The 24878-nt window shown below is 48.1% G+C and overlaps 1 protein-coding gene and 1 long non-coding RNA gene across 4 annotated transcripts; one reads left to right on the top strand and one right to left on the bottom strand.

The window, feature by feature from the left end:
- The first annotated feature begins 9104 nt into the window (after nt 1-9104).
- LOC109894771 (lectin) lies at nt 9105-17988 on the top strand. Of its 3 annotated transcripts, XR_004212000.1 has the most exons (7): nt 9251-9427; nt 9987-10088; nt 11071-11222; nt 15327-15467; nt 17127-17241; nt 17526-17732; nt 17831-17988. XR_004212000.1 is itself a non-coding variant. In XM_031837783.1 (6 exons), exons 2-6 carry the CDS (start codon nt 10013-10015, stop codon nt 17597-17599), a joined length of 558 nt encoding a protein of 185 aa, XP_031693643.1. In that variant the 5' UTR covers nt 9105-9427; nt 9987-10012; the 3' UTR covers nt 17600-17988. The 3 variants fall into 3 exon arrangements, 2 of the variants coding, with proteins under 2 accessions (XP_031693643.1, XP_031693642.1); XM_031837783.1 differs by having other exon boundaries at nt 9105-9427; nt 17526-17988; XM_031837782.1 differs by having other exon boundaries at nt 9302-9427; nt 9996-10088; nt 17526-17985.
- A 1414-nt stretch (nt 17989-19402) lies between these two features.
- Nucleotides 19403-19927, bottom strand: LOC116376473 (uncharacterized). The gene is made up of 3 exons (XR_004211822.1): nt 19867-19927; nt 19557-19650; nt 19403-19481 (listed from the first exon to the last, which is right to left on the bottom strand). It is a non-coding gene; the product is annotated as an uncharacterized LOC116376473 (long non-coding RNA).
- Between the last annotated feature and the right edge of the window lie 4951 nt (nt 19928-24878).

The following is a 24878-nucleotide window of genomic DNA, read 5'->3' as shown; positions in this document are numbered from 1 at the left end:
ACCCTACCTCTAGCCCCTACCTGCACCCTACCTGCACCCTACCTCTATCCCCTACCTCTAGGCCCTACCTGCACCCTACCTCTAGCCCCTACCTCTAGGCACTACCTGCACCCATATCTCTAGCCCCTACCTGCACCCTACCTCTAGCCCCTACCTCTAAGCACTCTCTGCACCCTACCTCTAGGCCCTACCTGTACCCTACCTCTAGGCCCTACCTGCACCCTACCTCTAGGCCCTACCTGCACCCTACCTCTAGCCCCTACCTCTAGGCACTACCTGCACCCATCCTCTAGGCACTACCTGCACCCATATCTCTAGCCCCTACCTGCAACCTACTTCTAGCCCCTACCTCTAGGCACTACCTGCACCATACCTCTAGGCACTACCTGCACCCTACCTCTAGGCATTACCTGCACCCTACCTCTATCCCCTACTTGCACCCTACCTCTATCCCCTACTTGCACCCCAACTCTAGTCCCTACTTGCACCCTACCTGCACCCTACCTCTAGCCCCTACCTGCACCCTACCTCTAGCCCCTACCTCTAGCCACTTCCTCTAGGCATTACCTGCACCCTACCTCTAGGCCCTACCTGCACCCTACCTCTAGCCCCTACCTCTAGGCACTACCTGCACCCATCCTCTAGGCACTACCTGCACCCATATCTCTAGCCCCTACCTGCAACCTACTTCTAGCCCCTACCTCTAGGCACTACCTGCACCATACCTCTAGGCACTACCTGCACCCTACCTCTAGGCATTACCTGCACCCTACCTCTATCCCCTACTTGCACCCTACCTCTATCCCCTACTTGCACCCCAACTCTAGTCCCTACTTGCACCCTACCTGCACCCTACCTCTAGCCCCTACCTGCACCCTACCTCTAGCCCCTACCTCTAGCCACTTCCTCTAGGCATTACCTGCACCCTACCTCTAGGCCCTACTTGCACCCTAACTCTAGCCCCTACTTGCACCCTACCTCTAGTCCCTACTTGCACCCTACCGCTATCCCCTACCTGCACCCTACCTCTAGCCCCAACCTGCACCCTACCTCTAGCCCCAACCTGCACCCTACCTCTAGCCCCTACCTCTAGCCACTACCTCTAGGCACTACCTGCACCCAAACTCTAGCCCCTACTTACACCCTACCTCTAGTCCCTACTTGCACCCTACTTCTAGCCCCAACCTGCACCCTACCTCTAGCCCCTACCTGCACCCTACCTCTAGCCCCTACTGCTAGCCCCTACCTGCACCCTACCTCTAGGCCCTACCTGCACCCTACCTCTAGGTCCTACCTGCGCCCTACCTCTAGGCCCTACCTGCACCCTACGTCTAGCCCCTACCTGCACCCTACCTCTAGCCCCTACCTCTAGGCACTACCTCTAGCCCCTACCTGCACCCAACCTCTAGCCCCTACCTCTAGGCACTACCTTCACCCTACCTCTAGGCACTACCTGCACCCTACCTCTAGGCCCAAACTGCACCCTACCTCTAGCCCCTACCTGCACCCTACCTCTAGCCCCTACCTGCACCCTACCTCTATCCCCTACCTCTAGGCACTACCTGCACCCTACCTCTAGGAACGACCTTCAACCTACCTCTAGGCATTTCCTGCACCCTACCTCTAGGCCCAACCTGCACCCTACCTCTAGACCCAAACTGCACCCTACCTCTAGGCCCTACCTGCACCCTACCTCTAGGCACTACCTGCACCCTACCTCTAGGACCAACCTGCACCCTACCTCTAGACCCAAACTGCACCCTACCTCTAGGCCCTACCTGCACCCTACCTCTAGGCACTACCTGCACCCTACCTCTAGGACCAACCTGCACCCTACCTCTAGGCCCTACCTGCACCCTACCTCTAGCCCCTACCTCTAGGCACTACCTGCACCCATCCTCTAGGCACTAAATCAAATCAAATCAAATTTATTTATATAGCCCTTCGTACATCAGCTGATATCTCAAAGTGCTGTACAGAAACCCAGCCTAAAACCCCAAACAGCAAGCAATGCAGGTGGAGAAGCACAGTGGCTAGGAAAAACTCCCTAGAAAGGCCAATACCTAGGAAGAAACCTAGAGAGGAACCAGGCTATGTGGGGTGGCCAGTCCTCTTCTGGCTGTGCCGGGTGGAGATTATAACAGAACATGGTCAAGATGTTCAATGTTCATAAATGACCAGCATGGTCGAATAATAATAAGGCAGAACAGTTGAAACTAGAGCAGCAGCACAGTCAGGTGGAAGTTGAAACTGGAGCAGCAGCATGGCCAGGTAGACTGGGGACAGCAAGGAGTCATCATGTCAGGTAGTCCTGGGGCATGGTCCTAGGGCTCAGGTCAGTTGAAACTGGAACAGCAGCATGGCCAGGTGGACTGGGGACAGCAAGGAGTCATCATGTCAGGTAGTCCTGGGGCATGGTCCTAGGGCTCAGGTCCTCCGAGAGAGAGAAAGAAAGAGAGAAGGAGAGAATTAGAGAACGCACACTTAGATTCACACAGGACACCGAATAGGACAGGAGAAGTACTCCAGATATAACAAACTGACCCCAGCCCCCCGACACATAAACTACTGCAGCATAAATACTGGAGGCTGAGACAGGAGGGGTCAGGAGACACTGTGGCCCCATCCGAGGACACCCCCGGACAGGGCCAAACAGGAAGGATATAACCCCACCCACTTTGCCAAAGCACAGCCCCCACACCACTAGAGGGATATCTTCAACCACCAACTTACCATCCTGAGACAAGGCTGAGTATAGCCCACAAAGATCTCCGCCACGGCACAACCCAAGGGGGGGGGGGCGCCAACCCAGACAGGATGACCACAACAGTGAATCAACCCACTCAGGTGACGCACCCCCTCCAGGGACAGCATGAGAGAGCCCCAGCAAGCCAGTGACTCAGCCCCTGTAATAGGGTTAGAGGCAGAGAATCCCAGTGGAAAGAGGGGAACCGGCCAGGCAGAGACAGCAAGGGCGGTTCGTTGCTCCAGAGCCTTTCCGTTCACCTTCCCACTCCTGGGCCAGACTACACTCAATCATATGACCCACTGAAGAGATGAGTCTTCAGTAAAGACTTAAAGGTTGAGACCGAGTTTGCGTCTCTGACATGGGTAGGCAGACCGTTCCATAAAAATGGAGCTCTATAGGAGAAAGCCCTGCCTCCAGCTGTTTGCTTAGAAATTCTAGGGACAATTAGGAGGCCTGCGTCTTGTGACCGTAGCGTACGTATAGGTATGTACGGCAGGACCAAATCAGAGAGATAGGTAGGAGCAAGCCCATGTAATGCTTTGTAGGTTAGCAGTAAAACCTTGAAATCAGCCCTTGCTTTGACAGGAAGCCAGTGTAGAGAGGCTAGCACTGGAGTAATATGATCAAATTTTTTGGTTCTAGTCAGGATTCTAGCAGCCGTATTTAGCACTAACTGAAGTTTATTTAGTGCTTTATCCGGGTAGCCGGAAAATAGAGCATTGCAGTAGTCTAACCTAGAAGTGACAAAAGCATGGATTAATTTTTCTGCATCATTTTTGGACAGAAAGTTTCTGATTTTTGCAATGTTACGTAGATGGAAAAAAGCTGTCCTCGAAATGGTCTTGATATGTTCTTCAAAAGAGAGATCTACCTGCACCCATATCTCTAGCCCCTACCTGCAACCTACTTCTAGCCCCTACCTCTAGGCACTACCTGCACCATACCTCTAGGCACTACCTGCACCCTACCTCTAGGCATTACCTGCACCCTACCTCTAGGACCAACCTGCACCCTACCTCTAGGCCCTACCTGCACCCTACCTCTAGCCCCTACCTCTAGGCACTACCTGCACCCATCCTCTAGGCACTACCTGCACCCATATCTCTAGCCCCTACCTGCAACCTACTTCTAGCCCCTACCTCTAGGCACTACCTGCACCATACCTCTAGGCACTACCTGCACCCCAACTCTAGTCCCTACTTGCACCCTACCTGCACCCTACCTCTAGTCCCTACTTGCACCCTACCGCTATCCCTTACCTGCACCCTACCTCTAGCCCCAACCTGCACCCTACCTCTAGCCCCAACCTGCACCCTACCTCTAGCCCCTACCTCTAGCCACTACCTCTAGGCACTACCTGCACCCTACCTCTAGGCCCTACTTGCACCCAAACTCTAGCCCCTACTTACACCCTACCTCTAGTCCCTACTTGCACCCTACCTCTAGCCCCAACCTGCACCCTACCTCTAGCCCCTACCTGCACCCTACCTCTAGCCCCTACCGCTAGCCCCTACCTGCACCCTACCTCTAGGCCCTACCTGCACCCTACCTCTAGGCCCTACCTGCGCCCTACCTCTAGGCCCTACCTGCACCCTACGTCTAGCCCCTACTTGCACCCTACCTCTAGCCCCTACCTCTAGGCACTACCTCTAGCCCCTACCTGCACCCAACCTCTAGCCCCTACCTCTAGGCACTACCTTCACCCTACCTCTAGGCACTACCTGCACCCTACCTCTAGGCCCAAACTGCACCCTACCTCTATCCCCTACCTGCACCCTACCTCTAGCCCCTACCTGCACCCTACCTGCACCCTACCTCTATCCCCTACCTCTAGGCCCTACCTGCACCCTACCTCTAGCCCCTACCTCTAGGCACTACCTGCACCCATATCTCTAGCCCCTACCTGCACCCTACCTCTAGCCCCTACCTCTAAGCACTCTCTGCACCCTACCTCTAGGCCCTACCTGTACCCTACCTCTAGGCCCTACCTGCACCCTACCTCTAGGCCCTACCTGCACCCTACCTCTAGCCCCTACCTCTAGGCACTACCTGCACCCATCCTCTAGGCACTACCTGCACCCATATCTCTAGGCCCTACTTGCACCCTAACTCTAGCCCCTACTTGCACCCTACCTCTAGTCCCTACTTGCACCCTACCGCTATCCCCTACCTGCACCCTACCTCTAGCCCCAACCTGCACCCTACCTCTAGCCCCAACCTGCACCCTACCTCTAGCCCCTACCTCTAGCCACTACCTCTAGGCACTACCTGCACCCTACCTCTAGGCCCTACTTGCACCCAAACTCTAGCCCCTACTTACACCCTACCTCTAGTCCCTACTTGCACCCTACTTCTAGCCCCAACCTGCACCCTACCTCTAGCCCCTACCTGCACCCTACCTCTAGCCCCTACTGCTAGCCCCAACCTGCACCCTACCTCTAGGCCCTACCTGCACCCTACCTCTAGGCCCTACCTGTGCCCTACCTCTAGGCCCTACCTGCACCCTACGTCTAGCCCCTACCTGCACCCTACCTCTAGCCCCTACCTCTAGGCACTACCTCTAGCCCCTACCTGCACCCAACCTCTAGCCCCTACCTCTAGGCACTACCTTCACCCTACCTCTAGGCACTACCTGCACCCTACCTCTAGGCCCAAACTGCACCCTACCTCTAGCCCCTACCTGCACCCTACCTCTAGCCCCTACCTGCACCCTACCTGCACCCTACCTCTATCCCCTACCTCTAGGCACTACCTGCACCCTACCTCTATGAACGACCTTCAACCTACCTCTAGGCATTTCCTGCACCCTACCTCTAGGCCCAACCTGCACCCTACCTCTAGACCCAAACTGCACCCTACCTCTAGGCCCTACCTGCACCCTACCTCTAGGCACTACCTGCACCCTACCTCTAGGACCAACCTGCACCCTACCTCTAGACCCAAACTGCACCCTACCTCTAGGCCCTACCTGCACCCTACCTCTAGGCACTACCTGCACCCTACCTCTAGGACCAACCTGCACCCTACCTCTAGGCCCTACCTGCACCCTACCTCTAGCCCCTACCTCTAGGCACTACCTGCACCCATCCTCTAGGCACTACCTGCACCCATATCTCTAGCCCCTACCTGCAACCTACTTCTAGCCCCTACCTCTAGGCACTACCTGCACCATACCTCTAGGCACTACCTGCACCCTACCTCTAGGCATTACCTGCACCCTACCTCTATACCCTACTTGCACCCTACCTCTAGTCCCTACTTGCACCCTACCTGCACCCTACCTCTAGCCCCTACCTGCACCCTACCTCTAGCCCCTACCTCTAGCCACTTCCTCTAGGCATTACCTGCACCCTACCTCTAGGCCCTACTTGCACCCTAACTCTAGCCCCTACTTGCACCCTACCTCTAGTCCCTACTTGCACCCTACCGCTATCCCCTACCTGCACCCTACCTCTAGCCCCAACCTGCACCCTACCTCTAGCCCCAACCTGCACCCTACCTCTAGCCCCTACCTCTAGCCACTACCTCTAGGCACTACCTGCACCCTACCTCTAGGCCCTACTTGCACCCAAACTCTAGCCCCTACTTACACCCTACCTCTAGTCCCTACTTGCACCCTACTTCTAGCCCCAACCTGCACCCTACCTCTAGCCCCTACCTGCACCCTACCTCTAGCCCCTACTGCTAGCCCCTACCTGCACCCTACCTCTAGGCCCTACCTGCACCCTACCTCTAGGCCCTACCTGCGCCCTACCTCTAGGCCCTACCTGCACCCTACGTCTAGCCCCTACCTGCACCCTACCTCTAGCCCCTACCTCTAGGCACTACCTCTAGCCCCTACCTGCACCCAACCTCTAGCCCCTACCTCTAGGCACTACCTTCACCCTACCTCTAGGCACTACCTGCACCCTACCTCTAGGCCCAAACTGCACCCTACCTCTAGCCCCTACCTGCACCCTACCTCTAGTCCCTACCTGCACCCTACCTGCACCCTACCTCTATCCCCTACCTCTAGGCCCTACCTGCACCCTACCTCTAGGAACGACCTTCAACCTACCTCTAGGCATTTCCTGCACCCTACCTCTAGGCCCAACCTGCACCCTACCTCTAGACCCAAACTGCACCCTACCTCTAGGCCCTACCTGCACCCTACCTCTAGGCACTACCTGCACCCTACCTCTAGGACCAACCTGCACCCTACCTCTAGGCCCAAACTGCACCCTACCTCTAGGTCCTAGCGCCTACATCTTTGGTGTTTACAGTTTTATGTGTGTAAGTGAAAACGCTGCAGCTGCACACAGTAATGAAATGAGCGGGCATATCTTTCATAAAATTATTATCTTGCTATATTGAGTGTCTTACCAACATTTAATCACAAATACAAATTTTCTCTAACTATGAATGAGATTCTGTAAGATCTGAATAAATTGATTAATTTACGTACAAGTCTATGGTGTTTTATGGTGAAATGATTGAGGGTCATAAGAAGTGAGAGATCTGACTTTTATGAGGTGTTGGGGAGTTTTCAACACTTTTCAGTAGCCAGCCTCTGAGATGGTGTTAATTTAACTGTAGTTCATTGTGCTAGCAAGTAAGCATTTCACTGTACTTGTGCATGTGACAATAAATACACCTTTATGTGCAGATATTGATATAATAACCATCATATCGAAGTAAACTTGGATTCATGTGATATGTGGTGTGGTCCTCCCACTTTGACTCGGGAAAACATGCAGTTTATTAGGCTACGGATGAAATAAATGATGATGAACTTTACTTGGTGGGGAAAGTGCACAGTGATGAGCTTGATCCTGGTTTGACAAATCAAAATAATCTGGTTCTTTTTGTCCATAATAATCTCATAATGTATGATAAACCAGCACTGTATCTGTATCTAACTGTTGGCTAGAGAGCACGTGGCAAAACCACAGTGGGCACATTCACTATACAGTCTGATGCAAGAAATGTTTATACAAAACCGTCAGTGGAGTTGAAAATGCGATGGAAACGCATTTAACCATAAATCATTTGTATGTGAACTATGTCATCACGCACAGCTCTTTATCCAAGACAAGTTCATTTGAATGAAACATCTCTGGGGAAAGTATGCAAATAGTTTTTAGGGGGATTTTAGAATATTCACATGGAATTCTGAAGCCAATTGGATGGAAACCTAGCTATTGGCAGAGGCCACTTCAGTACTCCAAAGATTTCAAAATAGATCTCTCTCTCTCTCTCTCTCTCTCTCTCTCTCTCTCTCTCTTCTCTCTCTCTCTCAGACCACTGAAAGAAGCAGAAAGCCAGATTCAAGTCCCAAGCCGCCTCTGTCCAAGTTAATGACAGTCCTGAGAGACAAAACCAAGAGGAAGATTAAATAGTGAAGATAACTAGGTCTTGGTGATCAAATAGTAACCCATAGCTCCTTCTACTAGCCCCTACCTGCACCCTACCTCTAGGCCCTACCTGCACCCTACCTCTAGGCCCTACCTGCACCCTACCTCTAGCCCCTACCTGCACCCTACCTCTAGGCCCTACCTGCACCCGACATCTAGCCCCTACCTCTAGCCACTACCTGCACCCTACCTCTAGGCCCTACCTGCACCCTACCTCTAGCCCCTCCCTGCACCCTACCTCTAGGCCCTACCTGCACCCTACCTCTAGCCCCTACCTCTAGGCCCTACCTGCACCCTACCTCTAGGCAGGTAGGGCCTAAAAAAAAAAAACTCTAGCCGCTACTTCTAGCCCCTACCTGCACCCTACCTCTAGGCCCTACCTGTACCCTACCTCTGACCCCTCCCTGCACCCTACCTCTAGGCCCTACCTGCACCCTACCTCTAGCCCCTACTTCTAGCCCCTACCTGCACCCTACCTCTAGGCCCTACCTGTACCCTACCTCTGGCCCCTCCCTGCACCCTACCTCTAGGCCCTCCCTGCACCCTACCTCTAGCCCCTACCTCTAGGCCCAACCTGCACCCTACCACTCGGTCCTAGCCCCAACATCTTTGGTTTTTACAGTTTTAGGTGTGTAAGCGATAACACTGCAGCTGCACACAGTAATGAAATAAGCAGACATATCTTTGATCAAATTATTCTCTTGCTATATTGAGTGTCTTACCAACACTTTTAATCACAAATACAATTTTCTCTAACTATGAATGAGATTCTGTAAGATCTGAATAAATTGATTAATTTAAGTACAAGTATATGGTGTTGTATGGTGAAATGATTGAGGGTCATAAGAAGTGAGAGATCTGACTACTATGAGGTGTTGGGGAGTTTTACCACGTTTCAGTAGCCAGCCTCTGAGACAGCGTTAATTTAACTGTAGTTCATTGTGCTAGAATGTAAGCATTTCACTGTACTAGTGCATGTGACAGTAAAACATGAAACTTGAACTTTGCTGGTGTGACCACACAACAACAGAGTGTTAACAGGAAGTCTGCGTCTCAAATTGCACCGTAGTCCCTATATAGGGCTCTACTTTGGACCACAACCCACAGGAATAGGGTGCCATTTGGGACACAGGAGTAGAGGGGTGGGTATCTGTATCTGCAAGGACAGGGTGAGAATTACAGGGAGGAGGTGAGATTACATTTGCTATAAAAAAGAAGGGAATACCAAATGAGAGAGAGCGAGCGGGAGAGAGAGAGAGGGAGAAGCAACCTAGTCCACACTCTGGTAAGGTTATTTTTCAGATTACATTGTGCAAATGTTCCTTTTTTGTTGCTTTGCATAAATTTTTTAAAAGGAGCTATACATTATATACATATCATTGTTTCATTGTAATTTCAGATAATGTCTTTAATACATCTACGGTAATAGTGGAATGATAGTGTTTCACAATATTTATTTATTGGGGCACACAAAATTGCATTCTAATAGTGCATCCTTCTTATTGGGCAACAAACGACAGACTTTTGTTGTCAAATTGATCGGGGCAAGCAAATCTTTTTTTGGCAAATGGGACAGCTGATTGTTCCAGAGGCTGTGGCACTTTACAATCGGTTAGCGCACGGAGCCACTCAAATTAACAATCCTTTCAGGGCTCGGTACTTATAAATCGCCAGCCACAGTCAATTTGAGAACAAGAGATTTGTTTTAATGTCATTCATAGCATGTTGCTATAGACTATGATCTCAGATAATTTACCTGGTGAAATAAAGGTTAATACAATTGATTTATTTATAAATGCATTTATTTAAAGGAAACCATTACTGATTGAGTTGTTTGTTTTAAGGAAACGCAGAATCAGAGGAAGCCAAGATGAAGTTTGTCAGCCTGATTGTGATGATGTCACTACTTGGGACAAAAATGGCTTTGACATTCCACAGAAGTACCGGTAAGAGAGTTGCATTGATTACAGTATGTGTTTTGATCAGGGGCACAATTTAGATTTTAGAAGTGGGGAGACATTACTTTTGGGGAGACATTACTTTTAATAAAATCCAGTCAGATAAACACTCCAAACAGCCTACCCGACAGCTCGGAGGTGTCCGTATGGTCCTAAAGCAAACCGTTGCCTCATTTTGTATCACATTCCAATTATAAAACTGGGGGGGGGGGGACAAAAATGCAGTCCCCCCCGTCCCCAGTGAAGTTGCACCCCTGGTTTTGATGATAGTGCTGAAAGATTTCTTTACATTTTTCATGATGATTATCGACCACAAGTTCTAAAAAAGAATCTGTTTTAAACCTGAAAATGTGCTTTCCTCTTTCATGTCCAAATGAAAATGAGATGCATTCTTTACACAAATGTAGTAACTTATAGTATTTTTTGTTGCAGTAGATGTTATTGGTTATTAGCAGTCATAGACTGAATGTCACACCCATTTACAATGATAGATTATGATCAAATAGTAAAAGCCTAAACTAACACAATACTTTTAATGTAATACAATGTTAAAATATGCAGTATATACTAAACAATAATAGTACAATGACAATATTGAGGCAGCAGGTAGCAGCCTAGTGGTTAGAGAGTTGGGCCAGTAACCGAAAGGTTGCTAGAACGCATGCCTGAGCTAACAAGGTGAAAATCTGTTGATCTGCCCCTGAACAAGGCAGTTAACCACACTGTTCCTAGGTTGTCATTGTAAATGAGAATTTGTTCTTAACTGATTTGCCTGCTTAAATAAGAGGTCTTAGGTAGGCATTTCTTAGGCCCCTGGGCTATATGGTGTGCACATTGATCAGTTTAGTGAATTATGGAATGGGAGAGTTCTGTTAGCGGCCTGTGAGTGTCATAGGAATGTTCCGTTTGTGGCTGTTTTCTACAGTATATAAGGCCCCAGGAGAGTAGTTATTCCATCATTGTCCCCTAGGTGGCGATGATGCTCCAGTGTATCTCCAGGAGGAGACTGCAGAGTGTGACATGCCCAAAGCCTGTGATCTGAAGAATTATGAAGACTGGTACAGGCTGGGCTCCTACTGCATCAAGTACTTCAAGGCTGCCCTCAACTTCACCGAAGCGGAGGTAAACAACATTCTACATAACAGGAGAACGACATTATAACATGATCAAAGCATGTTACTGCTCTACCTGGAGTCAGTCAGCCTGTCCATTCCAATACAATGGCAATACAGTGAAGTGAATGTTAAATCCAATGTCTTAATTAGAGGTGTCTTCTAATGTATTCATCTTACTCCCACTGGCAGACTTACCATTAGGCAGAAGAGGCAATTGCCTCAGGCCTCACATCATTTGTAGGCCGTCATTGTAAATAAGAATTTGTTCTTAACTGACTTGCCTAGTTAAATAAAGGTTAAAATAAAATAAAAATCAAGAAGCCTCATGACCTGGGCCTAATTAAAATAAATAAATATAAATATTTTTCCGCTGAGGCCTTTGCTTTGTTTGAGGCATAATATATAAAAAAGGAAATACAAGCAAATCCCCATCAAAATGTGTCTAAACGAGAGATTTCTGTGTTTTTGCATTGCCTTTGTCTCAATCCACCTCATCCGCTGACATTGTCCTTCTACACCGGCGATGGAAGGTGGCTGAGGTAAAGCTACAGGAGACATCTCGAAAATCGGTCTTCTCACAAAAACTAAAACATCTGTAGTGTCCAAACGGTTTGGCCTAGAAAATGTATATGACCCCTCTATGGAAACATAAAACAGTCATGAACACAAAGGTGTTTCGGTTGCTCTACTGTTCGTCCCCCCACAAGTGTCACGGAACTCGGTAAACGGTAACATGGTAAAAAAGATTAGCATTTTTTCCTGAGCTTTCTTAGTCCTATATCTCTCAGATCTTCCTTTTAATTTAATGTTGACAATATGTTTTTCCATGTATGAATGTGTTATTCTATGGGCTAATAGCAGTAAGGCCAAAATGCAATGTTTCATTAAATTATCAATTATAACAACACCCCAAAAATTATACTTACACTGGTCCTAAAATTCTAGATCAAATATCTAAATGATCCTTGGTATCTTAAAACAATTCCATATGTTCGCTTAGTAGTAATCTCGCGTTGTCATATGTCCAAATCACGTTGCTGTCACAACATCCAGGGTTGTGGAGTAACAAATTACAAAAAAACAGTAACTGTAATCTGTTACGTTACCAGCTAAAATATTGTAATCAGATTACAGATACTTTTGAAAAACTAGATTACTTCTAGGATGACTTTTTAAATTCAGAAAGGATATTTGTGAGAAAATAAATTGACATTCAAATCAGCATTGAAAAAAGTGTATGTTTGTTCTGCCTGAGCGAGTTTGACCACAAGTCAGTGACCCCTGTGATGGCACACCAAATGCGTTTGATGGATTGCGGGAAAAGAGCAGGAATAAGCTTTTATAGGCTACTGTCCAAGCTATAGTATGTCGTCCAATGGTACGACTGCTGTCGGCATCCAAAGAGGATCCAACTTGAATAAATGCTTGTAGGTAAGAAAGACAGCAGTGATACGGATTTCACTTATTATTGATATCTAAATAGCACATTGTTGTGAATCACACTGCTGCTCTCTCATTTAGCCTTACAGATTGTGATTGTTGTGGATGGCTGTTCACAAATACAGTGTCTTCAGAAAGTATTCACACCCCTTGACTTTTTCCATATTTTGTTGTGTTACAGCCTCAATTTAAAATGTATTAATTTAGATTTTTTTTGAGACCACTGGCCTGCACACCTCATAATGTCAAAGTGGAAGTACGATTTTCAAAATGTTTCAAATTAATACAAAATGAACAGCTGAAATGTCTTGAGTCAATAAGTATACAGCCCCTTTGTTATGGCAAGCCTAAATAAGTTCAGGAGTTAACGTTTGCTTAACAAGTCACATAATTAGAGTCCATCCTCTGTGCAATAATAGTGTATAAAATGATTTTTGAACAAATATCTCATCCCTGTCAGGAATTGTGAAGAACTGAGTTTAAATGTATTTGGCGTATTAGGTGTATGTAAACTTCTGACTTCAACTGTATATTTAATTAATTTTGAAGTCAGGCTGTAACACAACAAAATGTAGAATAAGTAATGGGGTATGAATACCTTCTGAAGACACTGTGTACATGTATTATAACCCAATAATGGTTGAATTGAAGAAGTTTTAGCTGCCTATCAATCAATGTTTTTGCGACCAGTGGACAGCCAGTGAAAAATGCACTCATGCAACAGCTGCATAGTGTGGATCCAGGGCCTGATTAATGCAGGGGCTTACAGGGTCTGATGCCCCGTAGGCCCAAGCCCATATTGGCAGCAAAAAAATGGAAATGTGTGTATATATACAAAAGCCACACCCATTTGCTGACAGGTGTATTAAATCAGGCACACAGCTATGTAATCTCCACAGACACACATTGGCAGTAGAATTGTATTATGGAAGAGCTCAGCGACTTTCAACATGGCACCATAATAGGATGCCACCTTTCCAACAAGTCACATTAATCACATTTCTGCCCTGCTAGAGCTGCCTCAGTCAACTGTAAGTGCTGTTAATGTGAAGTGGAAACATCTAGGAGCAACAACGGTTCAGCCGCGAAGTGGTAGGCCACACAAGCTCACAGAACAGAGCCCCCGAGCACGTAGCATGTAAAAACTATCTGTCCTCGGTTGAAACACTCACTACCTAGTTCCAAACTGGCTCTGGAAGCAACATCAGCACAAGAACTGTTCGTCGGGAGCTTCATGAAATGGGCTTCCATGGCCGAGAAGCAGCACACAAGCCTAAGTTCACCATGTCCAAATCAAGCGTTAGCTGGAGTGGAGTAAAGCTTGCCACTATTGGACTCTGGAGCAGTGGAAACGCGTTCTCTGGACCGTCTGGCAGTCCGATGGACAAATCTGGGTTTGGCGGATGCCAGGAGAACGCTTTCCCTTTCCCAAAATCTAAAGTCTACAAAACCTAGTCCACTCTGTTCATAACATATTCCAGTTTCAGGAACAGAAAACTGTATTGAGATTAAATGTTTAATCGATGAGATGTGCAGAATGTAGGCCAAAATCCATCTTGTTCCATCGCCAGTGGGCTTCCTCTCACTGCCATATCTGGTAGTGAGTGGAAACGCCAAACGGATGCTTCATTTTTATACATCCAGTGAAATATCTGTCTCATTGTTCTATCAGTGGTAGTAACGTGCGCTGCCCACCAACCATCAAGAGTTTAAGAGCGTAGTGCGTGCCAATGCCGCCTCAGCATTATGGCTACATTTCATGCTAAGCTGTTGACAGAATTTTACCACATTCATGAGTAGGTCGGTTGGCAGAAATAAAAGTGGAGACTATAACTGACTACATTTAGAAAGTAACTTGACCAACCCTGTTGGAGGTCTGGAGAATTTTGCATTGCAAAAACGGTTTGAATGGTCCACTGTGAGATTTTAATTGGATGTTACATTTCAATAACCCCCCCCCCCACATGCCCGCTGGTGCTATGTGTTATGTTTTCACACTGGGAAGGACACATTTTGCAGAGTTGTTCCATATGCTAGTCTGCAAAATTTCAGAACCTGGAGGAAAAACGTAATTCTGATTTGTCAGAAGTCTATACACAAAATTTACATGCATCAACATATTTTGATCATCAACATCTGACCTTTTTAACCTGTCTCTCCTCTCTGGTGAGGTTCCCATTGCTTGGGAGGCAGCCACAGTGCATCCTGTATTTAAAGGGGTAGATCAAGCTGATCCTAACTGTTATAGGCCTATTTCTATTTTGGCCTCTTTATCAAAAGTGTTGAAAAAACTTTGTAAATAATCAACTGACTGCCTTTCTTGATGTCTGTAGGATTCTCTCTGGTATCTGGCTTCCTCTCAGGTTATGGATTTGTCACTGCAACCTTAAAGGTCCTCAATGATGTCACCATTGCCCTTGATTCTAAGCAATGTTGTGCTGCGATTTTTATTGACTTGGCCAAAGCTTTTGATATGGTAGACCATTCCATTCTTGTGGGCTCCAAATCACTACGTCAGCACCTGCTTACTCTCTCTCTTTCTCTCTCTCTCCTTCCTCCCACTCTCTCTCTCTCTCTCTCTCTCCTTCCTCCTACTCTCTTTTTCTCTCTCACTAATTCACTCTTTCTCTTCCCACCACCTATTTCTCTTCTTCTCTCTCATCACTCTCAGACACAGTGCAGGTCTGCTGCCCCCGGTGGCCACCTGGTGTCAGTGCATAACTGTCAAGCCAACGACAACCTGCTTTGCGTGGTGATGAAGAACAACGCCAAAAACCCTCGCATCTGGCTGGGAGGCTTCGAACTCTTCCAGGTAGGAGAGGAAGAGTGATGGATGGAAGGAGTGATTAAGACAGAGCGGATAGTGGGTGGAGGGAGGCAAAGTCATGTGGGAGGAAAGAGTGACATGGGGAAAGAGAGAAGCTTTGCAGCACAACATTTAACAGTGAACATATGATTGTCGTAAGATCTACATTTACAGTGTTCAGACCACTTGACTTTTTACACATTTTGTTACGTTACAGCCATATTCAAAAGTGGATTCAATTGATTTCCCCCCTCATAAATCTACACACTACCCCATAATGACAAAAAACAGTTTTTAGACATTTTTGCAAAAAACTGAAATATCACCTTTACATAAGTATTCAAACCTTTTACTCAGCACTTTCTTGAAGCATCTATGGCAGCGATTACAGCCTCAAGTCTTCTTGGGTATGATGCTACAAGCTTGGCACACCTGTATTTGGGGATTTTCTCCCATTCTTCTCTGGAGATCCTCTCAGGCTCTGTCAGGTTGGATGGGGAGCGTCGCTACACAGCTATTTTCAGGTCTCTCCAAAGATGTTCGATCGGGTTCAAGTCCGGGATCTGGCTGGGCCACTGAAGGACATTCAGAGACTGGTTTTCATCAAGGATCTCTCTGTACTTTGCTCCGTTCATATTTCCCTCGATCCTGACTAGTCCCCCAGTCCCTGCTGCTGAAAAACATCCCCACAGCATGATGCTGCCACCACCATGCTTCACCGTAAGGATGGTATTGGCCAGGTGATGAGTGGTGCCTGGTTTCCTCCAGACGTGACGCTTTGCATTCAGGTCAAAGAGTTCAATTTTGGTTTCATCAGACCAGATAATCTTGTTTCTCATGTTCTGGGAGTCCTTATGGCAAACTCCAAGCGGGCTGTCATGTGCCTTTTACTGAGGAGTGGCTTCCGTCTGGTCACTCTACCATAAAGGTGCTGCAGAGATGGTTGTCCTTCTGGAAGGTTCTCCCATCTCCACAGAGGAACTCTGGAGCTCTGTCAGAGTGACCATTGACTTCTTGGTCATCTCCCTTCTCCCCCGATTGCTCAGGTTGGCCGGGCGGACAGCTCTTGGAAGAGACTTGGTGGTTCCAAACTTCTTCCATTTAAGAATGTTGGAGGTCACTGTGTTCTTGAGGACCTTCAATGTTGCAGACACTTTTTGGTACCCTTCACCAGATCTGTGCCTCGACACAATCCTGTTTCGGAGCTCTATGGACAATTCCTTTGACCTCATATGGGAACTTATATAGATAGGTGTGTGCCTTTCCAAATAATGTCCAATCAATTGATTTTACCACAGGTGGACTCCAATCAAGTTGTAAAAGTGTCTCAAGCATGATCAATGTAAGCAGGATGCACCAGAGCTCAAATTTCGAGTCTCCTAGCAAATGGTCTGATTATTTATCTAAATAAGGTATTTCTGTTTTATATTTTTTATACATTTGCAAAAATATACAAAAAACTGGGATAGTGTGTGTAGATTGATGAGGAAAAGGTTTTATTTAATCAATTTTAGAATAAGGCTGTAACAACAAAAAATGGAAAAAGTGAAGGAGTCTGAATACTTTCCAAATGCACCGTACATTTTTTTAAAATCACCACGGTCTTTCTATCACTCCCCTCTCTCTTCTTCTATCCACCTTTCTCTCTCTACCTCCTTCTCTCAGTCTGGTAAGTTTGTGTGGACTGACGGCTCCAGCTGGAACTTTGAAGCGTGGACCCCTGGGGAGCCCATCTCCCGCTGGACGAGCCGCGAGGACTGTGTGGAGATGAACTGGAGCAGTAAGAGATGGAGGGGGGAGGGATGGGACGGATGGGTTTTTACTTGCAATGGCTGTGATATGTGTTTGTTTTCACCTACATTAGTTGAATGCACTGGCTAACAGCTGAAATGACAAAAACGTGAAAGAAACATTTCTTGGAAGGTGGTGGGAAGAGATGGTATTTTGAACTCACATTTGAACTTCTGTCTGTCTGTCTGTCTGTCTGTCTGTCTGTCTGTCTGTCTGTCTGTCTCTCTCTCTATGTCTCTCTGTCTCTCTCTATATTTGTCCTCTATCGCCAAGAAATTGGGAAATGGAACGACCACACGTGTTTCACCAAGAAGAGCTACGTGTGCTCCTTCAAGAACAGAGTTTGAGGACGAATATCCACGCTCACATACTTAGTATGAAGCAGCAATGTATTGGGCATGCTTTCTCCAGTGGTGTGTTGGTATAGACTGTGTGTCTGTCTGTGTAACACCAACCCAGTCCCCTGCTCCTCTCTCTTGGGTTGTGACCGAAATGACACCCTGTTCCCTATAGAGTGCACTACTTTTGACCAGAGCCCCACGGGCCCCCTGGTCAAAGTAGTGCACTATAAAGGATAGGGTGTCATTTTGGACTCATCCTGCTCCTTTCCCCAATGATCCCAACCCACAGATCTCCCACGGTGAAACCAAACCACATAGAGATGTGCCTGCTTTTAGCAAACTGAAAAATGCATTAAAAAATCTATCTAAAGAAAGAGTGTTAAGCAAGTAAACAACTAGAGTTTTTGTTTGTCCTTTCCTAGCAGGATTTGAGTTTCTGGCAGAATCAAACCAGAATCAAAATTTAAGTCACGTACTTTTATTTAAGTAGTGGGTAGACTTTAATACTTTGTAGAGGTAGGAGTTCAAATACAATAGTCCATGCAGAGTTAACGATTACACATACAACCTCCACTATGAAAATATTACAGGTAAATGACAGGTTCATGTGAAATATAAGGAATATTACAATGCTATATATACATGCATTCTCTATCCGGGGTGAAGTCTCCCCTAGATACAGAGCTAGGATCAGCTTCCCTATCCCCAATCCTAACCATAACCTTTAGTGGGGAAAATGTTAAACTGATCCAAGATTAGGGTCTATGGGCAATATCACCCTAAACCTACATTTGCAGCCAAACTTCCCAAATTTCCACCACCCACCCCTTTCCCCCTCAACCACTCCATTCCATTGGCTGTCCGTTAGCCGCATTGCCCAATGGAACTGCTTCTCTACTCCAATGAACTCCCTACTCCGATACAGCCCATTGCTGGATAAGGAGTTCTCGATCTGCCTGTCTGACACCTAATGGAGTAATGGTAGATTGTGGGGAGAGAGAAAATTACTTTATTGAATTTTATACACTTGAAGAGCACATCACAGTCAAGCGACTCCTATTTTCCACTTAATTCAAATTGTCAGTTAGTCTCTAGTTGATATCAAAGCATGATTTAAGTGGAAGTTAGGATTTGACCCTTAGTTTCAACTATTCGTCTGGGCCGTATGTATCAACTTCTCAGAGTAGGCTTACTGATTTAGAATCAGTTTGACCTTTTAGATCACAATGAATAAGATCATGGGACAGGGGTGAACAGATCCTAGATCAGCACTCCTACTCTGAGATGCGGCCTCAGGCCTGCAAAGGCTGCAACTAAGAAGGGCTCACCACTCCAACTGACATAAGGGCAGCTACCATGTTGATCAGAATCGGGATCATGTTAAACTACGGTGAAGTAAACACACGCACACACAACCAACCACACACACACACACGAGAGAGAGGAGACCAGTTAGAGTTAAATTATCGCTATTGTCGTCATCACCAATGTCATCATCTTCGTCATCAGCATCTTCATCAACAACATCATTATCATCAACATCATTATCAAAATCATTGTCGTTCTCAAAATCATTATCACCATCAACATCATTATTAGCATTATTATAATTATCATCACCATCATTAACATCATTATCAACATCACCATCATTATCATCATCATCAACATCATTTTTTGCCATCATCATCACCATCATCAACATCATTATCATCAGCAACATCATTATCTTCATCATAATCAACATTATCATCATCATCATCATCATCATCGACATCATCAACAACATCATTATCATCATCATCCTCACTTGGTGAAGTTGAAGAGGGGGAAACGAATGCTGTTCTTGATGAAGATGGTGAAGTTCTCCACCTCCATCATAGGATGCCTGAGGGAAGGTCAGAAAGAGAATCATGTTCCTTCATCAACACTCAAACACACTCGCACACACACGGTTACCCACGTCTTGATGTAGTCGATCTCCGCCTGGCACCAGCCTCTGATCTCACAGGTATTAAGGGTGTCGTTGAAACGTACACACCTGCCCGTCGGAAGACCTGAGGAAGAGAGGGAGGGAAAAGAGAGAGGAAGAAGGAGAGAGGATATAAGACACAGAAAAGGGGAGGACGGATAGGGACAATAAATGACAAAGATCAAAACATTATTCTGGGAGAAACGGTTTGGCAAATTCTGTAACATCTTCTGTCTTCTTAAGAACATACAATAAGAAAAGGAAGAGAAAAATTTGATCAGAAAAAGAGGAGAAACCTCACCATTTCCCCCAGGCTTGTTGAGGAACTTAGTGCAGTTGTTGTCGTGCGTACACTTGTATTTAATCGCACTCTGTGTATCACACATAGTACAGAGTTAGAGTAACACACAGAGGCGGACGGACGGACAGACATCGAGACAGACAGAGAGAGAGAGACAGATAGAGCCAGGCAGACAGAAAGAGACAGAGAGAGAGATAGAGCATGTGGGGGGGGGGGACCACAGAGGGCCAATGGGAGAGTAAGTGTGAGGGGTCTCACTTCGGGACAGTATCCCTGCACCTGGTTCTCTGTGGTGATGAGTTTGGTGATGATGCAGAACACAGAGGCCCCCTGTCAGACAACACACACACACAATAAAAAAACTCATTTTCATTGACCAGCACATCAGACCTGATGTCATAATCCACACATACCTCAGTATCAATATTTGGTGTCCATTTGAAGTATTAAGTGATGTTCACAGGGCTTTTAACAAATACATTAGCCACAAAGTGCTTTCAACAACCCAGACATAAACAAATATTGAGCAAGCAGGGGAGACAGAGGGTATACAACAACTATACATGGCTCCTAAGGCTGTCTATCAATGCCAATTTCCCACATTAACCTCTTGAACCTAGGGGGCACTATTTTCATTTTTGGAAAAATAACGTTCCCAAAGTAAACGGGCTATTTTGTCAGGACAAGATCTAAAGTTTCCAAAACTGTAAAAATATTGTCTGTGAGTATAACAGAACTGATATTGCAGGCAAAAGCCTGAGAAAAATCCAATCAGGAAGGGACTCTTATTTAGAAAGCTCTGCGTTCCTATGCGTCCCTATTGAGCAGTGAATGGGATATCAACCAGATTCCTTTTTCTATGGCTTCCCTAATGTGTCTAGTGTCACAAGACATAGTTTCAGGCTTTTATTTTGAAAAATTCGTGTGAACGACAACATTGCGTCAGTGGTCAGCTGGTGGCTCTCAGAGTGATTTGTGCGTAATAGACAAAGGTGGCCATTGTGCCTCTCGCTCCTACTGGGAAGCCTACTGTCCCAGTTGATATATTATCAAATCGATATTTGAAAAAAACCTTGAGGATTGATTATTAAAAACATTTGCCATGTTTCTGTCGATATTATGGATCTAATTTTGAATATTTTTTGACGTTGTCATGACCGCAGTTTCCAGTGGATTCCTCAACCAAACGTGAATTTCGGCTATAAAAATAATCTTTATGGGACAAAATAAACATTTGCTGTCTAACTGGGAGTCTCGTGAGTGAAAACATCCGAAGCTCATCAAAGGTAAACTATTTAATTTGATTGCTTTTCTGATTTTCGTGACCAAGTTGCCTACTGCTAGCTGGACATAATGCTATGCTAGGCTATCGATAAACTTACACACATGCTTGTCTTGCTTTGGCTGTAAAGCATAATTTCAAAAATCTGAGATGACAGGGTGATTAACAAAAGGCTAAGCTGTGTTTCACAATATTTCACTTGTGATTTCATGAATATGAATATTTTCTAGTAATATTTTTTGTCCGGTGCATTATGCTTATTAGTGTCAGTTTATGACAATTCTCCCGGATCCGGGAGGGGTAGTTCTAAGAGGTTTTAACATAAGGAATCAAAAAATCTGAGACCATAGTTTGTGTGTGGTGTAGGGAGTGCCTAGAGGTAGGGTGCAAGTAGGGGATAGAGGTAGGGTGCAGGTAGGGTGCAGGTAGGGGATAGAGGTAAGGTGCAGGTTGGGTGCAGGTTGGGCCTAGAGGTAGGGTACAGGTAGGGCCTAGAGGTAGGGTGCAAGTAGTGCCTAGAGGTAGGGTGCAGGTTGGGCCTAGAGGTAGGGTGCAGGTAGGGGCTAGAATTAGGGTGCAGGGAGGGGATATAGGTAGGGTGCAGGTTGGGCCTAGAGTTAGGGTGCAGGAAGTGCCTAGAGGCAGGGTGCAGGGAGGGCCTAGAGGTAGGGTGCAGGTTGGGCCTAGAGGTAGGGTGCAGGTTGGGCCTAGAGGTAGGGTGCAGGTTGGGCCAAGAGGTAGGGTGCGGGTAGGACCTAGAGGTAGGGTGCAGGTAGTGCCTAGAGGTAGGGTGCGGGTAGGGCCTAGAGGTAGGGTGCAGGTTGGGACTAGAGGTAGGGTGCAGGTAGGGGCTAGAATTAGGGTGCAGGGAGGGGATATAGGTAGGGTGCAGGTTGGGCCTAGAGTTAGGGTGCAGGAAGTGCCAAGAGGTAGGGTGCGGGTAGGACCTAGAGGTAGGGTGCAGGTAGTGCCTAGAGGAATGGTGCAGGTGGGGCCTAGAGGTAGGGTGCAGGTAGAGTCTAGAGGTAGGGGCTAGAGGTAGGGTGCAGGGAGGGGCTAGAGGTAGGGTGCAGGTAGGGCCTAGAGGTAGGGTGCAGGTAGGGCCTAGAGGTAGGGTGCAAGTAGTGCCTAGAGGTAGGGTGCAGGTAGGGGCTAGAGGTAGGGTGCAGGTAGTGCCTAGAGGAATGATGCAGGTTGGGCCTAGAGGTAGGGTGCGGGTAGTGCCTAGAGGTAGGGTGCGGGTAGGGCCTAGAGGTAGGGTGCAGGTAGAGTCTAGAGGTAGGGGCTAGAGGTAGGGTGCAGGGAGGGGCTAGAGGTAGGGTGCAGGTAGGGCCTAGAGGTAGGGTGCAGGTAGGGCCTAGAGGTAGGGTGCAGGTAGTGACTAGAGGTAGGGTTCAGGTAGTGCCTAGAGGAATGGTGCAGGTAGGGGATAGAGGTAGGGTGCAGGTAGTGCCTAGAGGAATGATGCCGGTTGGGCCTAGAGGTAGGGTGCAGGTAGTGCCTAGAGGTAGGGTGCGGGTAGGGCCTAGAGGTAGGGTGCGGGTAGGGCCTAGAGGTAGGGTGCATGTTGGGCCTAGAGGTAGGGTGCAGGTAGGGGCTAGAGGTAGGGTGAAGTGAGGGCCTAGAGGTAGGGTGCAGGTTGGGCCTAGAGGTAGGGTGCAGGTAGTGCCAAGAGGTAGGGTGCGGGTAGGACCTAGAGGTAGGGTGCAGGTAGTGACTAGAGGTAGGGTTCAGGTAGGTCCTAGAGGTAGGGTGCAGGTAGGGCCTAGAGGTAGGGTGCAGGTAGTGCCAAGAGGTAGGGTGCGGGTAGGACCTAGAGGTAGGGTGTAGGTAGTGCCTAGAGGAATGGTGCAGGTAGGGCCTAGAGGTAGGGTGCAGGTAGGGCCTAGAGGTAGGGGCTAGAGGTAGGGTGCAGGGAGGGGCTAGAGGTAGGGTGCAGGTAGCGCCTAGAGGTAGGGTGAAGGTTGGGCCTAGAGGTATTGTGCAGGCAGGGCCTAGAGGTGGGGTGCAGGTAGGGCCTAGAGGTAGGGTGCAGGCAGTGCGTAGAGGTAGGGTGCAGGTAGTGCCTAGAGGTAGGGGCTAAAGGTAGTGTGCAGGGAGGGGCTAGAGGTAGGGTGCAGGTAGAGCCTAGAGGTAGGGTGCAGATAGGGGATAGAGGTATGGTGCAGGTAGGGGTTAGAGGTAGAGTGCAGGTAGGGGATAGAGGTAGGGTGCAGGGAGGGCCTAGAGGTAGGGTGCAGGTAGGGCCTAGAGGTAGGGTGCAGGTAGGGGATAGAGGTAGGGTGCAGGTAGGGGATAGAGGTAGGGTGCAGGTAGGGGATAGATGTATGGTGCAGGTAGGGGCTAGAGGTAGGGTGCAGGTAGGGGTTAGAGGTAGAGTGCAGGGAGGGCCTAGAGGTAGGGTGCAGGTAGGGCCTAGAGGTAGGGTGCAGGTAGGGGATAGAGGTAGGGTGCAGGTAGGGCCTAGAGGTAGGGTGCAGGTAGGGCCTAGAGGTAGGGTGCAAGTAGGGCCTACAGGTAGGGTGCAGGTAGGGCCTAGAGGTATGGTGCAGGGAGGGGCTAGAGGTAGGGGCTAGAGTTAGGGTGCAGGTAGGGGATAGAGGTAGGGTGCAGGTAGTGCCTAGAGGTAGGGTGCGGGTAGGGCCTAGAGGTAGGGTGCAGGTTGGGACTAGAGGTAGGGTGCAGGTAGGGGCTAGAATTAGGGTGCAGGGAGGGGATATAGGTAGGGTGCAGGTTGGGCCTAGAGTTAGGGTGCAGGAAGTGCCAAGAGGTAGGGTGCGGGTAGGACCTAGAGGTAGGGTGCAGGTAGTGCCTAGAGGAATGGTGCAGGTGGGGCCTAGAGGTAGGGTGCAGGTAGAGTCTAGAGGTAGGGGCTAGAGGTAGGGTGCAGGGAGGGGCTAGAGGTAGGGTGCAGGTAGGGCCTAGAGGTAGGGTGCAGGTAGGGCCTAGAGGTAGGGTGCAAGTAGTGCCTAGAGGTAGGGTGCAGGTAGGGGCTAGAGGTAGGGTGCAGGTAGTGCCTAGAGGAATGATGCAGGTTGGGCCTAGAGGTAGGGTGCAGGTAGTGCCTAGAGGTAGGGTGCGGGTAGGGCCTAGAGGTAGGGTGCAGGTAGAGTCTAGAGGTAGGGGCTAGAGGTAGGGTGCAGGGAGGGGCTAGAGGTAGGGTGCAGGTAGGGCCTAGAGGTAGGGTGCAAGTAGTGCCTAGAGGTAGGGTGCAGGTAGGGGCTAGAGGTAGGGTGCAGGTAGTGCCTAGAGGAATGATGCAGGTTGGGCCTAGAGGTAGGGTGCAGGTAGTGCCTAGAGGTAGGGTGCGGGTAGGGCCTAGAGGTAGGGTGCAGGTAGTGCCTAGAGGAATGGTGCAGGTAGGGGCTAGAGGTAGGGTGCAGGTAGTGCCTAGAGGAATGATGCAGGTTGGGCCTAGAGGTAGGGTGGAGGTAGGGCCTAGGGGAAGGGTGCGGTAGGGCCTAGAGGTAGGGTGCAGGTAGGGGATAGAGGTAGGGTGCAGGTAGCGCCTACAGGTAGGGTACAGGTAGGGCCTAGAGGTAGGGTGCAAGTAGTGCCTAGAGGTAGGGTGCAGGTTGGGCCTAGAGGTAGGGTGCAGGTAGGGGCTAGAATTAGGGTGCAGGGAGGGGATATAGGTAGGGTGCAGGTTGGGAATAGAGGTAGGGTGCAGGTAATGAAAGAGGTAGGGTGCGGGTAGGACCTAGAGGTAGGGTGCAGGTAGTGCCTAGAG

The sequence above is a fragment of the Oncorhynchus kisutch genome, linkage group LG12 (genome assembly GCF_002021735.2).
Source record: "Oncorhynchus kisutch isolate 150728-3 linkage group LG12, Okis_V2, whole genome shotgun sequence".
NCBI lineage: Eukaryota > Metazoa > Chordata > Actinopteri > Salmoniformes > Salmonidae > Oncorhynchus > Oncorhynchus kisutch.
The sequence above is the reverse complement of the archived record's forward strand: the minus strand, read 5'-3'. Positions and strand labels throughout refer to the sequence as shown.